The sequence below is a fragment of the Dipodomys merriami genome, unplaced genomic scaffold (genome assembly GCF_024711535.1).
Source record: "Dipodomys merriami isolate MVZ:Mamm:240054 unplaced genomic scaffold, mDipMer1.0.p SCAF_102, whole genome shotgun sequence".
Classification (NCBI taxonomy): Eukaryota; Metazoa; Chordata; class Mammalia; order Rodentia; family Heteromyidae; genus Dipodomys; species Dipodomys merriami.
In genome coordinates, this window is record NW_027202294.1 from 4,670,584 (window position 1) to 4,688,509 (window position 17,926).

General features: G+C 42.8%; 1 protein-coding gene across 4 annotated transcripts in view; it reads left to right on the forward strand.

Annotated features, from left to right (window-relative positions):
- Dnmbp (dynamin binding protein) overlaps positions 1–17,926 on the forward strand; it is an 83,267-nt gene that overhangs the window by 23,372 nt on the left and 41,969 nt on the right. For all 4 annotated transcript variants that reach the window (XM_069995494.1, XM_069995516.1, XM_069995525.1 and 1 more), the window contains 3 exons: positions 4,127–4,281; positions 6,106–6,228; positions 13,085–15,091. In XM_069995494.1, coding sequence (XP_069851595.1) covers positions 4,137–4,281; positions 6,106–6,228; positions 13,085–15,091 — 2,275 coding nt within the window. In that variant the 5' untranslated portion in view covers positions 4,127–4,136. The remainder of the gene's footprint in view (positions 1–4,126; positions 4,282–6,105; positions 6,229–13,084; positions 15,092–17,926) is intronic.

The following is a 17,926-nucleotide window of genomic DNA, read 5'->3' on the forward strand; positions in this document are numbered from 1 at the left end:
GTCATGTAATGTAGAATCTAGCATATACAAGGTCCTGGGTTCAATCCCAAGCACCGCAAAAGGGGAAAAAATGTTAAAATACCTTTGAGGCATGAATATATCACTTTAAATTTATTATTTTCACAATAACATATTGGAGATACAAAGAGAGGAAAATGGAGGTCTGGAATATTTTGAAGGAAAGACCACTGAGATTTGAAAGGAGTAAATTTTGTAGTAAACAACATAGAGGCTGTAGGTGTGGCTCAATGGTAGAGCACTTGCCTAGCATACCCAGAGCTGGGTTCTAGCCCCAGCCCTGGAAGGAAATAAACAAATGGAAGAACATGGGCCTGAATCCTGGATTTGAATGAGCTATTTGTTAGCTAAGGAAGTTGGGTAAGTTTGATCCTTGCCTTATAGGGATGGCTGGCACATGCCAAGTGCTCCAATGGTGGCCATGGTTATTAGTGTACTATAGATTACGGAAACTGAAGGAGGATCACAGATATTAATGCTTGACTTGGAGGATTTATGACAAGCTGGAAAGTGCTACTCTTTGAGGGAAAGAGATGGTTAGTTGAATTTTAGGTAAGTGGAGCTAGAGATTTTGATTTTGAATGGTGTGATACATTTTCTTAGGGTTTAGTAAGTTGTTTCAGAATGTTTCTTTGCCTGACAGAGGAAACTGTCCACTGCATACCAGTGAACAAAGCAAATACCAACTCTTCCCTCCACAGTTCTTGTTCTCAAAGTGTTTGGAGAATTACCTTTCCATGGCGGTTTATATTGCAGATGCAGAACAGCTCTTTCAGGGTGGAAGCGCAGATAACCACCAACCAGGGAGGGAGGGGATTTCTCTGCTAGCTTTGCTGGCGTCATGCACTGTGGGTAGATGTTCCCTTTGTTTTATCTGACCATTGCTGCTCTCCTTTTTACTGCCTTTCCTTTTCCTTCCATCTGGGGTTGTGTAGATTATTTTTTAGAAGCCACTGATTAAGATTTAAGCTATGGGGCTGGGAAGGTGGCTCAGTGGTAGAGTGCCTGCCTTGCATGCATGAGGCCCTGGGTTTGATTCCTCAGCACCACATAAGCAGAAAAATCCGGAAGTAGTGCTGTGGCTCAAGTGGTAGAGCCGAGGAGCTCAGGGACAGTGTCCAGGCCCCACGACCAACAACAACAACAACAAAAGATTTAAGCTATATGGTCAGGTTTCCACAATGGCCTGGTGTGAGTAATAATAGTTGCTTTTCATAGTGTGCTCAGGGCAGGGAAGGCTGAGGTCAAATCCACCCAAATTATTTGTAAAGTAGGGGCCAGCAGGCCTTCCCTTGTCTCACATATGAATCACAGAACTCTGTAGGCTGTGACTTCTGTACCTTCTAGGGTGTGTGTTTCTGGGCAATTACACACTTATCCCAGCAGAGTAGGAGGTCAGTCAGTAAAAGAATTTATTGAGCCAGATTCTTCTCTGCTTCTGAGTCATTTTTTGGGAGAATGAAAAAGTCTCATTAACTCTTTCAGATCACAGGGGCTAAATTGTGAGAAATCAGTGGGGCTTATGCTAATTTGTTACTTGACATTTTAGAGATTGATATCAGTCAGTGAGATGAAATTTGAGAAAATGTACTATAAGAAGGACAGTAATACCTACCCTGTCCCAACCCCTAGGGTGCTAAGGGGTTTGCAAAGTCCTTTCTTCCTTCCTTGATTTGAACCTTGGTCTTTCTGACTACAAAATCTTGCTTTGCATTCACAGTATGCTATGTCCTCAGACTGTAACTATAGTTAGATTATTTCTTAAATACAGAAAATCTGGAGGCTGGGGGTTTAGGTCAGTGGTAGATCATTTGCCTTATATGAGGCCCTGAGGTTTTACTTATCCCCCCCCATCCCAGGAGGGGGAAGTAAAGAAGGGAGAGTAGGGGAAGCAGGGGAAGAGAATGAATTTCAACTCTGTGTAGGGAAGATGTGGGAAATGTTATAGCCACTTCTCTTTTTCACTCTGGACTCAATCATCTCATTATAGGAAAAAAAAAAAAAAGGCTCAGTAACAAGCTGTTTTTATTCAACAGAGAAAATTAAATGTATAATGCTTAATTTTCCTGCAGGATTTCATTAAAATCTGATAGACAGTCCACATTAGTATACTGAAGTATATGCCTAACATGTTTTTCCACCTTCTATTTCCTGGGAGTCCTTGATGCCTGTCTTGTTTTGTCTGGAGGCCTTTGATGCTTTGGGGGTATGATCATAGTCCTGGTGAGAGGCCTTAGAGTCTTCATCTCCACCCACCAGTCCCTGAGGGGAATCAAGAAAAGGAGGCTGGGGCCTGGCCCCTGGAGGTCCCCGCTGCTCCCTGTAAGAGGCCTGGGGAGAGCATAGCTCTGATCCTGGCTGGGTATCCACTGGTGGACGTAGGCAGTTGCTGAGGTCTGGTGTTCTGGTGCTGCCAGCCACAGGAGTCAAGGAAATGGACATACCACGCATGATAGTTCTAGAAACTCACTCTCCAGGGTTGGCCCAGGCTTCATTGAATGAAAAACATGTACTTGATATAGTATAGTATACTAAACGTCACCTGGAAGCCCCATGCACGGCACTTTTTTGCTCTTTCTGTGGAGTCTTACTTTTCATTGTGCTTAAATCTTGGCCGTAGGCAAGGTGGGCCCTGCTGCTTGTGGGCAGGTCACAGTACACAGGAGCCAGAATGCCTCAGTGAGTCCTGGCCCTGCTGGATAAATGCCATGTCCTGATCTTCAGGATGAGTATGGGGAATAAAAGAAATGCCCTGTCTCAAGTCTCTACTTTTTAATATTAATTTTTTATTGTTTTTACTAAGGTAATGTACTGAGGGGTTACAGTTTCATAGGTCAGGTAATGAGTACATTTCTTAATTTTAATTTTAATTTATTTTTATTTTATTTTATTTTTTGTTGGTCGTGGGGCTTGAACTCTGGGCCTGGGCGCTGTCCCTCAGCTCTTCAGCTCAAGGGAAGCGCTCTACCACTTGAGCTACAGCGCCACTTCCTTGAGTACATTTCTTTTTGGACAATGTCACCCCTTCTTTTGCTCTTTCCCAGTTTTTCCCTCCGGTCCTGGCCAGTAAGTTGTGTAATTCATTTTCAACACAGTGAACTCTCTACTTTTTAAATAGTTAAAAAGTAATGTGTTGGGCTGGGATGTAGCTCAGTGGCAAAGCGCTTGCCTAGCAAGTGCAACGTCCTGGGTTCAATCCCCAGTACCAAAAAAGAAAAGACAAAAAAAATACAGTTAAAAAAAAAAACACAAACAAAAAAAGTAATGTGTTGCCTGATACTTCATGTCCTGAACTTTACCAACTTGAATCTTTTCTTTCACTTTTTTTTGGCCCTATAGGGATTTGAACTCAGGGCCTTGTGCTCTACCACTTGTGCTGCACCCAGGCCTTTTTGCTTTATTTTTATGGTAGGGTCTCATATTATTTATATGGAGTCTTTTGCTTTTTGTCCTTATGACAGCCTCAGAACACTATGCTTCTGTCTCACCTCTCAAGTAGCTGGGATTATAGACCTGCACTATCACTATCAACTTGTTGTATATATGTATGTGTATGTGGTAGTACTGAGGCTTGAGCTCAGGACCTCATACTCTCACTAGACTTTTTTTGCTTAAGGCTGGTGCTCCACCACTTGAGCCATACCTCCACTTCCTGCTTTTTGGTGGTTAACTGGAGATAAGAATCTCACAGACTTTCCTGTACCAACTTTGAATCCCAGTCCTTAGATCTCAGCCTCCTGAGTAGCTAGGTCTGAGCCACCAGCACTCAGCCTATCAGCTTGTTTTGAGAACCTTTTATATAGCTGGGATTTTTGGCATGTGCCACCATACCTGGCCTTCTCTGTCAATCTGAGGAATAGGGTATACTTTTTATTTTTCAGAATCAGAATTGTTTTGAGATTCAAATAAAAATATGAGGAAATAATTATTCTTTAAAGAAATACATGAGAAAATATTTTATTTAAAAAAAATAAGGAAACTCATTTACTTGTTTTTTTAAATTTCATTGTAAGTGTCTTAATGTTTTAAGCTTTATCATTCTCAAGAAACAGATTTACAGTACATCTTAACTGTTGTTATCTCTGATGGTTTGGGCCTTCCTTTCCAGGTTGTGAAGCATGGAGACTGGCTCAGTGGTCCGCGCCATCTTTGACTTTTGCCCTAGTGTATCAGAGGAGCTGCCACTTTTTGTGGGGGATATTATCGAGGTGTTGGCAGTGGTGGATGAATTTTGGCTTCTAGGGAAGAAGGAGGACGTTACAGGTAAGAGGCCCATATTTCCTTCTATGCACAATGGACCGTGGAACCTGAACCAGGAACTTCAGAATGCGTTCATGTCTTCTGTATGCATACTGCAGCCTTTGCTGTGAGGACAGTTTCTGTCATCATTAGTGATTTTCTCTCCTTAGTGACTCCTTCAGGATGCTTCAGCATCCTGATTAGATGTCACTAGCTTAGTTTTCTACCCATGTCTTTCCCTTTTCTTTCCTTTCTCTTCCCAGTGCTTGAGCCTTTGTATTCAGTGCTGTTTTTTTTTCCGTTTCAATGTATGTATTGTTCTTGTGTTCAGAAGCCCTGTGATCATTGCTTTTCACAGCCACATTCACCTCTGCTTGATGGAACCTAGGGTGTTCTCCACCTGCTTCCTCTGCTGTGTTTTTCTCTCCTTCCCTGCCCTGTGGTTCATTCTTTTCTCTCTTTTCTACATCTGTGGTTGCTCTGAACTAAGGTCATCTTGACCCTAAAGATTCCTGTCTCCCATATTACATGCTTCTGGTTCCCTTTTTCCCATTCTTTAAGACACAGGAATATGGGTTTCTCTCATTAATGAGCCTATATAAATCTAATCTTTGACTTGCAGATGTTTTTTGTAAAGTCTTATTTGGACTGTGTAATACAGTCCTAAGAGCAGATTCAGGGGACACTTAGCCCACATTTGTGAAGTAGATGATTTCCCATCAAAAGTGATGTCTCTGCTGAGACAAAACATGAACAGGCAAAGAGAATCACTCCCTTAGAGGTTCCAGAGGGAGAGGGAACAAAGGGACTGAGGAGCCTTCAGGAAGGCACAAAGCTTGCATGGTTGAGGGGGTGGTTGTACAGAGGAGCAGCAGCTGATCCTGGAGGACAAACTATGCCTGGTAAGGGAAACTGGAACAGTACTACAACTGGGTCACACTTGTATCATAGGAAGTTCAAGATGAGAAGAAGGGGCAAAACTGAAAACAGAGAGGCAAGGTGGGAGGTTGTTGCTGTCATCCAGGTAGGAAAGGATGATAGCCCTGGAGGGAAATGGACAGATTCAAGAGACTTGAGGGCAGGGGGTAGTTCTTATTCTTTCACATTGGGAGGTTCGTTCTTTCTACAACTACCTAATAAACCCTGTACATCTTCATTCTGAAATGCTATCTTTTTCATAAAAAGCTTCATGCTCTTAGAGCCAGATGTGGTGGCACACACCAATGATTCCAGCAGTTGGGAGGTTGAGGCAGGAGGATTGTGAGTTTAAGGCCAGCTTGGGCTACGTAGAAGGTTCACAGCCCTCCTGTGAGACCCTGTCTTTTTTCATGTTCTTCTTGACCCATTTCTCTGATCTTCCATGGTAACTTACTACCTGTGTAATGAATTAAGATTGTAGGTGAGTTATCATTTGTGTCTGAGCTAAGTTTTCAGACTTTCGAAGACCAGCATTTCCTGATCAAGTTCCCTTTACATCCTTTCTGGAGGATCATTTAAGTGCTCACAGACAAGCACCTTCTCTGCCTTCCTGGAAGCACGCGTGTGATTCTGTGCCCTGCACCTCTACAATAGAGTCTCCACTTATTAGACTCAGTGAGTTTTCCATTCAGGGTCTCTAAACGGACTCAGAAAAAAAAAAACTTGTCCTTGTACACAGACAGAAAAATAAACTTCAATATTAAAATAAAATTCAATGTTCAAGGAGTCTTTAGCTCTAATTTCCTGTATTGGGAGCTGGAAGTATTTTCTTCTTTTTCTACTTCTACCTACTTTACCCTGTTTTACTCAAATAAATCCTTGCAAAAACTCCACAAAAATTTCAATATTCAATATGCTCTTATTTTTTAGGACAGTTTCCTAGCAGTTTTGTGGAAATTGTGACCATCCCCAGTCTAAAGGAGGGAGAGAAGCTCTTTGTATGCATCTCTGAGTTTGCATCCCAGGAACTGAGCAGTCTTCCCCTCCATCGAGGTAAGCTATACATCAGAGTAGACGTGTGAGCCTGCAGGGTGGAGTGTGCCTATCCTGACAGCCAGGTCTCTTAAAAACAAACAAAAAAAAACAAAAAACCAGAGTCCTGAAGAAAAGTCCATGAGACTCTTATCTCCAGTTAACTATCAAAAAGCTGGAAGTGGAGGGGTCGCTCAAGTGGTAGAGTGTCAGCCTTAAGAGGAAATGGTATTCTGTAGACATCTTTGTTATTTAGTACCTGGAAGATGATAGAAATAGATGGTGAGCTATGGCAGTAGCTTGAAGTCCATGCCAGAGTAGGCCCAGGTAGGATGGAGGAAGAACAAGAGCACTTGGGCTTCCATCAGTCTGTCCAGTGGATATGCACCACACGGCTTTTCCTTCCCTGTGCCTGGATCCTTGTGTAAAGAATGGGTAGAAGAACACACTGTGTAGAAACACACACTGTGTATTTCTACACAGTGTATCTACAATATCATGAGGAATTTGAGGATGTGGCTTCTGGAATTAGCTGTTTTGCATCAAAAATCTTTGTAATTACATCTTATGTACTCAAGTAAGGTACCAAAAATAAGAGAGATAGATTTTCTTAAGAAGCATGTGTTGGGAAGACTGATCTAATGTCTTCTTACCTCATTTTGAAATTAAAATCCACCTTAGAAATTCTAAGAGAGAGAAAGAGAGAGTCTAAAAGACCCTGGCTTGACCATGCAGCTATGGGTGCCTGTATCCAGACAGCCAAGATCACCAGGCCCAGCCTGGCTCTGGAATCTGTAACCAGCTGAGCCTAAGAAGCTGAAAGTTGTAAATGGACTCTAAAGGAAGAGGATGTAGGGCAAAGTACACAGGGGAGAGACTAGAAAAAGATGAGCTTCCTGTCATTCAAACTTGTTCTTGTCTCTGTGGTATCTACTGCATGAGCATCCTGGTCCAGTAAGCTCTGTTCTGCCATGCCCTTCATGAGTCTTTTTAGTTCAGTATGGTTTCTCATTTGGAAAGGCACATTTTCATGCATAAGACAGGTCAATGTACTTACACAATTTGTCTTTTCTGGGAAGATAAGCTCGATACACTGCAATGATTTTAATCCCTATTGCTTTCTATACATGACAGGTCACATCAACACAGATTAATTTAGCTATTTGGAAACAAAGTCACTACAAAATGAAAGTATTGTTTTATTCCCCATGCAGTTTATTGAGCTCAGATCTAGGTTTCCAGAGTTTTAAGGCTAGTGCTTGAGACAGCCCTTCTACTTCTTCACCACCAGTTCAACTCATGAGTAGTCTGCATTGCTTCATCTCTGCCCTAGACTGTTCATCCTGACTCCTCTGATTGATTTTTTCTCTTGAAACCCTTGTTGCAGCAGTTATTGATGATTATGTCAGAGTTGTAAAATTTAAGAGTACATGGGATAGTGTTGGACATATCTCATATTTTACCATGCTACCTTTTAGTTGTTATTTTGTTTAATATTAAGCATCAGGCTTAATAAGAATAAAGAGTAAATGTGTACACACACAGGTTTATATACTTATTTATGTTTATAATCACATATGTGAGCATGTTATATATGTATATGTGTTAATAATAAGTGATATAGCATAAGAGACAAGATTTCTTTGTGTGTGTGTGTGTGTGTGTGTGTGTGTGTGTGTGTGTGTGTGTGTGTGTGTGTGTATTGGTACTTGTACTAGGCATTGAACTTGTTTAGGCTTTTCACCCAAGTCTAACTCTCTACCACTTGAGCCATGCCTCAAGTTCTTGCTTTTTACTGGTTATTTGGAATAAGAGTCGCAGATTTGTCTGCTCCAGCTAACTTGGGACTGTGATCCTCAGATCTCAGCCTCCTGAGTAGCCAAGGATCAAGAGCATGTGTCATCAGCATCTGATGAGGACAAGAATTCTGACAGTTCTAGATTTAGGTCCAACTCCCTCACTTAATAGTTGTAAACTTGGGCTAGTTATTAAATCTCTCATCCTCACTTTCCTTTTCTAAAATATAAGGAGTTAGTCATGAGGATTAAATAAATTTAGGCATGTAATGCCTCTGTCTGGCACGAGAGAAACACTCAATAAATGTTAGTTATTGCTAGTCTATCTTGGGTCCTGAGTCTTCATGATATGTTTTGGGGCCAGTTTTCCCATAATTCTGTGCGTTTTCCCAGAGAAAGTTGAGTCATCAGGTGCTTTTCCAGCAGGTGTCACCCTTCCACCTTTTCCTGAAGCCCACAATTATTTTGGACTGCTCTTGAATCTGGCCACACGTTTCTAAGAGGCCCCTAGATTGGTGTTCCAGAAGTCTGGAAAGCTTACCTTCCTAAGGGATCACCCAGGATTCCCGGGGAATGCTTTACACAGCTGATGAAAATGAGAGATTTCAGGGCTGGGAAGGTGGCTCAGTGGTAGAGTGCCTGCCTTGCATGCATGAGGCCCTGGGTCCGATTCCTCAGCACCACATAAACAGAAAAAGCCAGAAGTGGGTGCTGTGGCTCAAGTGGTAGAGTGCTAGCCTTGAGCTGAAGAGCTGAGGGTTCAGCACCCGAGCCCAGAGTTCAAGCCCCACGACGGACAAAAAAAAAAAAAAAAAGAGAGAGAGAGAGAGAGAGATTTGTGCAAACAAACAACCACACACACATACACAAACAACTTAGGAATGATCAGTATTATAAAGTAAAGCTAGTACAATAAATGAACATGCCTTCTAGGATCAAAGTTGTGGGGTTTTTATTGTTGTTAGGTTGTTTTGATATTCATCTTTATAATATAGAAATAGCCAACAGAATAACAGTTTGCCAGGTAGTAAAGCTTATCAAAACAGTCCTTCTGCAGAAAGTAGACAGGCAAACAAGCTCTATTATGTGAGTTCATGGGGATCTCACCAAACAAAGAAAACACTGTCATTGCACAGCTCCAAGAGAGCCAGTCATTTCAAAGCCAGTGGAGTGGGAGTTAAGGCATGCTTTGATTTTCCTATTCATCCAGAGACCCATTGTCTCTGAAGAGTCATGTCACCAGTGAGTTCCCTCTGAGGCCTTGGTAGCAGGCCTCAGGATCAGTAAAAGAGAAAACACTTGTAGTTCTCAGCACCTCTGAGCAATGGATATAGGGTCATGGATTAAAGGAAACACAGGACTAAGCCAAGCATAGTGGTACATGCCTGTAATTTCAGATACTTAGCAAGAATAGAACATAAATATGGCTTAAGTGGCAGAGTACTTACCTGCCATGTGTGAAGTCTTCAGTTCAATATCCCTTACTACCAGAAACAAAAAGCCAGGAGTTAGTGGCTCATGCCTGTAATCTTAGCTACTCAGGAGGCTGAGATCTGAGGATCAGTTTGAAGTGAGCCCAAGCAGGAAGGTCTGTGAGATCTTATCTCCAATTAACCACTAGAAAATCAGAAGTCATGCTGTGGTTCAAAATGGTAGAGTGCAAAAAAGCTGAGACAGCACCCTGACCCTGAGTTCAAGCCCTAAGATTAAACAACAACAAAAAGGAAACAAACGAAAAAGGAAAGGGATACAAGACTAAGGACACTACTTTTCAAGAACATCCATGAAGTTTGTGAAAATATATTGAGTACTTCCACTAAGTCTAATGCCTTATGTTAGTTGTTGTATAGTGTGTTAATATACAGATAGAGAATTAGTGATAAAAACAATTATTTCTTTTATAGACCACAGATGGCCAAGATGAATGTGAGTTTCTAAAGTTTTGTAAAGATTCCAGCTAAGATATCAGAGAGATAATAATGCATGAGTAAATGCTTAGAGTTCATGACATCGTTTTTATGAGAAAAAAAAAAAGTCCCCTTGTGGGCTAGATATGGAAGTACATGTTTTATAATCCCAACATTTGGGAGGCTGAAGCAGAAGCATCCCAAAGAGTCCAGACTCAGCCTCACAATGAGACCTTGTCTTAAAAGCAAAGAAAACAAAAGTCCTCTTGTGTAGAATAGGGTCTCAGATCCTAGGTGCCTCTTATCGGGTATGTGGTGGAGAGGAGATTTATAACTGAATAACCATAAACATGAATAGTCTTTTGGTATCATCCCAAGTGAATCTCTTTAGAGTGTGTTGAGAGCAAGCTTCTATTTTGCTCTTTCAGATAATAAGAATAGGATTGCTAGAGAAGAAGCTGTTGGTGATAGACTCTCCCTGACTCATAATGAAAGCTTGATAAAGTTGGTGGTACATTTGTAAGTTGTAATTGGCATGAATCATTTGGTAGGCTGGAAGAAATCATGTTTTGGGACAGCATTTATTGTATTAACTATTAAAATTGGAGATTTAAACTAGGCACCAATAGCTCACACCTATAATCCTCACTAATCAAGAGGCTGAGATCTGAGGATCACAGTTCCAAACCAGCCTGGGTAAACAAATCCAAGAGACTTTTATCTCCAAAAAACCAGCAAAAAACCAGAATTGGAGGCCTGGATCAAATAGTAGAGCACCAGTTGTGAGCAAAAAAGCTAAGTGAGAGTGCAGTTCAAGTCCCAGTATCATCTCAAAAAAGGACAAAACATAGGGAATTAAAAAAATATTTGTCCAAGCCGGGCGCTGGTGGCTCACGCCTGTAATCCTAGCTACTCAGGAGGCTGAGATCTGAGGATCGCGGTTCAAAGCCAGCCTGGGCAGGAGAGACCGTGAGACTCCTATCTCCAATAAACCACCAGAAAACCGGAAGTGGCGCTGTAGCTCAAGTGGTAGAGCACTCGCCTTGAGCTGAAGAGCTGAGGGACAGCGCCCAGGCCCAGAGTTCAAGCCCCACGACCGACCAAAAACAAAACAAAACAAAACAAAAAAAATATTTGTCCATTCACTAAAAATCCTATTATATATTAATGTGAGAAACATTTTTATGAAAAATTACTGAAACTTTCCAAACAAAAAAAATTAGTGAGGAATAACAATGGTTTACATTTTCATAAATCTTTTTAATGTTTGATTTAACAGAAGAAAGCTGGATTTCCATATTTGCATCTGTATTTAATCTATTACCGTATGTTGTTTTGATTTGAAGTATACTGGAAAAATCACCCTTGTAGAAATATGTAATGAGAGACAGTAGGGGTATCTAAATAGTCTTTTCAAGAAATTATGAATTATTCTTTGCTATCACACCACAATCAATGTGTGGTAGTTTCTTTAGAGTTAACCACAGTGCTGGACCCAGCAGAGTATCAGTGAGCTTTTCCATAATACTGTGCTAACATCCATTCACTCACCTTGCTTTTGGAATGAACCTTTTGGTCATGAGTGATTTTATAACAGCATGCATTGGTCATTTAGAAAAATATTGATTCAGTGAGTTATTCAGTTTTTCCAAATGTTGACTTCTTATTATATAACATAAAATTGTATTGTTAATATTATTTTTTAAAAGTCTTCAAGTATGAGAACACTGTCAGTTTCATGGTATTATTTTCCAAAATAATAATGTTTAATATGGAACTTGGAATTTTAACATTGGCACAAAATCCTGTGGTGTTTGTTTTCCTTTTTTTTTTTTTTAATGGTCCTGGGCTTTAAACTCTGGGTACTAACCCTGAGCTTCTTTTGCTCAAGGCGAGTGCTCAACCACTTGAGGCACAGAGCCACTTCCAGCTTTTTCTGAGTGGTTTATTGCAGCTACGAGTCTCCTGAATTTTCCTGCCTGGGCTGTCTTTGAAGCCCAGTTCTCAGATCTCAGCCTCCTAAGTAGCTAGGATTGCAGGCATGAGCAGCCAGTGCCTGCCCTGTTTGTTTTCCTTGCAGTTACAGACTCATTTGTTTTGTTTCAGAGAAAATGTCTGCCAGTATCCAAGCCCAAATAACCATAGCTGTCTGTCAGTCATTTTTTTTTAATATGTCATTCTTACACGTAAACAGTGTTCAGTGGAAAAAGCTTCTGAATCAAGTGTACAACTTAGCTAGTGCAGTGCTTTGCTTCAAGATTGCCAGAAAAAGAGTCTTGTACTCACTTCCCATTTTATCACGTAGAATATTACAAAAGACATATCCTTGAGGACATTCTTAACAGAAACTATTAATTTTTGCATATGAGTTTTGGTGGTGAGGATGCAGTGACTCTATAGTGACTATAAGTTTTGTGTGTGTGTGTGTGTGTGTGTGTGTGTGTGTGTGTGTGTGTGTGTGTGTGTGTGTGTGTGTGTGTGTGTGTGTGTGTGTGTGTGTGTGTGTGTGTGTGTGTGTGTGTGTGTGTGTGTGTGTGTGTGTGTGTTCTAGAGCTTTAACTCCAGGTCTGAACATGCTCCCTTAGCTTGTTTGCTTAATGCTGACTCTGTACCACTTGGGCCACAGTTCCACTTCTGGCACTTTTTACTAGTTGATTGAGTCTCAGGGATTTTCTTGCCTAGGCTGGCTTTGAACCTCTATCCTCAAATCTTAGCCTCCTGAGTAGCTAGGTTTATAGGCATGACCACCCCCCAACACCCAGTACCTGGCTTGCAGTGACCATTTATATAATTTGTTGCCACCACTCTGTTTTATACATTGCCAGCAATTTTAATTCCACCCTCCCCAACCCTTACCCCTAGTGTTTTTGCACAATTGTCACAAATGTCAACATAGTGAAAAATGTACATCAAGTATGAAAATACTGGCTACCTCCCATAGCCTCTGAAAGGATCTCAAGGGTCCACTTCTAGGGTTCCATGGCTTACACTTGACAAAACTAGGTCTATAGGAATATTCCAATTCACCAATTTGTTTTGGGTGTTTGTGCTCTTAAAACCAGGTGTATATATCCTGGAGTTGACAGATGTTGAAAAATGCTGAATTGCATTCTTGGTCATAGTAATATCATGTTGGGTGACGGCGGAAGTCATTTTCTGCTTATTTTCCCTCAGGTGACCTGGTGATTCTCGATGGCACTCCCACGGCAGGCTGGCTGCAGGGCCGAAGCTGCTGGGGTGCTCGGGGCTTCTTCCCATCTTCCTGTGTTCGGGAGCTCTGCCTTTCTTCTCAAAGCAGGAAGTGGCATTCCCAGAGTACCCAGCTTCAAATTCCAGAATATTCCATGGGACAAGCTCGGGCCCTGATGGGTCTCTCTGCCCAGCTGGATGAGGAGCTGGACTTCAGGGAAGGGGATGTGATTACCATTATTGGAGTTCCTGAGCCGGGCTGGTTTGAAGGGGAGTTAGAGGGTCGAAGAGGCATTTTCCCAGAAGGTTTTGTTGAGCTTTTGGGTCCCCTGAGGACTGTAGATGAATCTGTAAGTTCTGGAAAGGGAGATGACCACGTTGCTAATGGTAACATAGAAATCCCTGGAGGAGAAGAAGGGAGAGGGCTTGCTGAGGATGATGAAGGCGAACAAGGAGGCTCATATGGAATTGCCCTCTACAGATTCCAAGCCCTAGAGCCAAATGAGTTGGATTTTGAAGTTGGAGATAAAATTCAAATTCTGGCAACCTTGGAAGATGGCTGGCTAGAAGGAAGGCTAAAGGGCAGGACAGGCATTTTTCCTTACCGGTTTGTAAAGTTATGTCCAAGCACCAGGACTGAGGAAGCCCCGACTCCCCTACAAGAAGATGGCCTCACCAAGACCCAGGAGAGCTGTTTGGATGGACTTGAGAACTCAGTAGGAGTGGAGGAACCAAAACAGGAATCTCAAGAGTACCCGGCGGTGAAGCCCAGCCATGTTCCTTCTGACATGTGCATTTCTCCTTCAGAGCCCTGGGCTCCTGAACATGATGGAAATAAGCTCTGTGGTCAAGATGTAGCCACCTTGGGAGCAGGAGGGTACTCCAGAAGTTCAGGTGAAAGGCATGAAAAACCTCTTGCTAAAGATCCTTCCATGCCCAAGCCTTTGGAGGGAGTCAATGGTATTTCCTCCCAACCTCAAGTACCTTTATATTCCAAAGTGCAGAAAAATCAGTATTGCTCTACATTAGGAGCAAAAAGCTCAGAACAGTTCTCTGACCTCCCACTGGAAGGCAGGACTAGAGACTACTCCAGCCTCCCTCACAAAAAAACATATGCCCAGCAAAGAGCCCTTCAGAGGCCAGGGCCTCCCCTTCACAGGGCCTCTTCCCTCACTGGCTCCAGAACAGCCAAACCCAGCCAGTGGAGTCCCCAGCTCCATGCCATGGCCCGGTATGCTAAGAAGCACTTCACGTCCAGAGAAAGTGCCAACAGCTTCTGTTCTGAATTAGAGAGCTCACAGAGAAGGCCTGGTCCCCAAGGTAAGGAGCTGGCCACAGATGTCACCACACTGTCACTGGGACACAGCAGTGACCTAGATTCTAAGTTGACACAACAGTTGATCGAGTTTGAGAAGAGCCTGTCAGGGCCTGGCACTGAGCCAGAGAAAATTTCTCGCCACTTTTCAATCATGGACTTTAATTCTGAGAAGGATATTGTTCGTGGTTCCTCCAAGTTCCTCCCCCTGCAAGAGCCACTCGAAAGGAAGAAGGTCCTGAGGCCACCACCACCCAGACCCTCTACTCCAGTGTTCACATCCCCACACTTGCTAGCTGACCAGAGACCCAAGCCTGCACCCCTCTTGATCATGCGACCCTCTCGCCCAGCTCCCCTGCCTCCTTCTACACAGCCCAGGGTGAATGTAGCATCCCCCAGACCCCTCTCTGGTCATCATCCTGGCTGGGAGGGCCTAGAAAAGGAGGCCCCTGAGCATTTAGAAAGGAGTCTGGAGCAGACTTTCCCATGCCCCTCAGTACTGGTGAGGATTCAGGAAGTGGAGCAGGACCTGGATATGTACACCAGAGCTCAGGAGGAGCTCAGCTCCATGCTGGAGGAGAAGCAGGATGAATCCTTAGAAGAAGAAGCCCTTGAGAATCTCGAGTCCTATGAGAGTAACATTCAAAGTCTGAATCTGGAACTCCAGCAACTCAGAGGTAAGTGACCAGGAAATGATGGAAACTTGTTTTTTGACACCCATGATTACAGAGGATGAATTGTGTTTTCATTATCAATTCCTTAGTCTATCATTACAATTAAGATTGCTGTGAAGCTGGGCGCCAGTGGCTCACGCCTGTAATCATAGCTACTCAAGAGGCTGAGATCTGAGGATCGCGGTTCAAAGCCAGCCCGGGAAAGAAAGTCCGTAAGACTCTTATGTCCAGTAAACCACTAGAAAACCGGAAGTGGCGCTGTGGCTCAAGTGGTCGAGCGCTTGCCTTGAACTGAAGAGCGCAGGGACAGCGCCCAAGCCCAGAGTTCAAGCCCCACGACCAACCAAAACAAAAAACAAGATTGCTGTGAGCCAGGCACCTGTGACTCATGCCTGTAATAGTAGCTACTCAAGAGGCTGAGATCTGAGGATTGCAGTTCAAAGCCAGCCCAAGCAGGAAAGTGTGTGAGACTCTTATCTCCAGTTAACCACCAAACAACCAGAAGTAGAGTTGCAGCTCAAATGGTAGCTGTATTCAATAATCATGGTGTCCCCTGACTTTATCTGCCATTCAGATACAGAAGCACAGACCTCAGAAACGCGTACTCACTGACATGTGTACCCCTTGACATATATACCTTCTCTACTGCTGTGGTATCTGTAGTATGGTGCATGCAGGAGGTCCCTAAGCGTGTCTTTCTTAACCCACTTTACCAGGACTTCCGGGCTAAGCCTCCTGAGAAAACCACAAGTTTTGTTTCTGCAGTCCAGGCATGGTCTAGGTACTCAATCCTAATAACAGCTAGCACTTACTACTCTTAGTAAATATTTGTGGCCACTTGTTTACACAAAGAATGCTCATAATCTTCTTACTAGGATAATTCACATGGCTGCTTTATAGAGGAGGAAATTCAAGAGGTAGAGAGATGAAGTGATTTGCTAAGGAAGCTAAGATTTAAGCATGTATGTTTTACTGCTACAGTTTATTGTTCCCACCATGCACATGCAAAAACTTGTATTCTGTGACCAGTCTTTAGAGATTTCACACTCACTGGACTCACAGGAGAAATAATTTACAAACTAGGAAGAGAGATGGGGCCAACAGCAATTGGCCTAGAGCCCTAGGAGGACATGACTGTACTTCACTTGTGACCTATATGCCAGAGACCTCTGAAGCTGCATGTCATCATGGGAAAGAACATGGGATAGGGTGTAGCGGCGTATGTCTATAATTCTGGGTACTTTGGAAGGTGAAGATAGAAGAATCTCAGCTGCATGCCAGCCTAGATAAGAAGTTCACAAAGATTCCCTCTCAAAAATAAGCGGCATGTTGTGATTCACACCTGTAATCCTGGCTATGCAGGAAGCAGAGGTGGGAGAATCAAGGTCTATGGCTTCTTAGGCAAAATTATAAGACCCTATCTGAAAACTAAAAGCAAAAAGGTCTATGAGTATGGCTCAAGTGGTAGATCATCTTTCTAGTGAGCACAAATCCTGAGTGAAAGAAAGAAGTAAAGAAGGAAGGAGGGAGAGAGAGGAAAGAAAGAAAAAAGAAAAAGAAGGAAGAAAGGAAGGAAGGAAGAAAGGAAGGAAGGAAGGAGGTAGATCTGAGAGTCTATGAACTAGAGGACACTAGGAAAAATAAAAACATAAAAATGGTGGTTCAGCAAGCCCAGGGTAAGGTGGTAGACCATCCCATATACACCTACCTTCCCTTCTGCCTCCAATCTCTTTTTTTTTTTTTTTTGGTCGGTCGTGGGGCTTGAACTCTGGGCCTGGCCACTGTCCCTCAGCTCTTCAGCTCAAGGCTAGCGCTCTACCACTTGAGCCACAACACCACTTCCGGCTTTTTTCTTTTTGCTTTTGTGGTGCTGAGGAATCGAACCCAGGGCCTCATGCATGCAAGGCAAGCACTCTACCACTGAGCCACCTTCCCAGCCCCCTTCAATCTCTTTAATAGAATGCAGAAGATAAAATTCCAACAGGAAAGAGTATTATTGGAAAGTCAGCAATTGAGTAGCTTTCTGAAAGATGGAAAGGAAATACTGTTGTAGAAAGGGAGTATGCCACTATCCAAAATATGCTGAGAGCAGATTCAGAGATGTGGCAGTAGGAAGGGACCTGGAGCAAGTGTGACTATTTGGGGGCCATTGGGCCGTAGGTCACTGTGCTGAGCCGGGGCAGGACCAGCATTTGTCCCTAAGCACAGGATAGGGAGGGGCTAACATTTCCTCTGCACCACCAGGACCTGAGCTGGGGACGGGGAAGAGGCCGGGAGAGCCAGAGCCTCTGATGACTTCAGAGAACCTGAGGGGGGCCTAAAGAAGCTGGTTGGAGCTTTGTCCCCAAAGCCATAGGCAAGATCTAGGATTTGTTCTCATTTCCCACACTTATAAGTGTCAAGATACACTTGTAAACCATTCTTGTTTGAATACCTCAAATTACAGGTATAGAGGCTTCTTGGTTTTAGGATGAACAGTGTGTTAAGGTGGACACAGGGCTTGATGGACTGGCACTAAGTGATAGGTGCTGACAGGATGCTTTTCTGATATATTACCTGACCTTTTTTTTTTTTCAGGACTAGTAGTTCAGCCCATGTTCATATGTGTGTGTGTGTGTGTATGTGTGTGTAATTGCTTAAAGTTTATTATTAATGTATAGTTTTTCTATATATAAAAGCAATTTGTCATTCTGAAGATTTCTTGGAATGCCTTAGGTATAAGAACTCTTTCCCAAACCAGTAAAGATAGTGGACTTAAAGCCAGGCATGTGGTACACAACTGTAATCCCAACACTTGAATGGGTAAAGGAGGTAGAATATGATTCTGAGGTCAGGTAG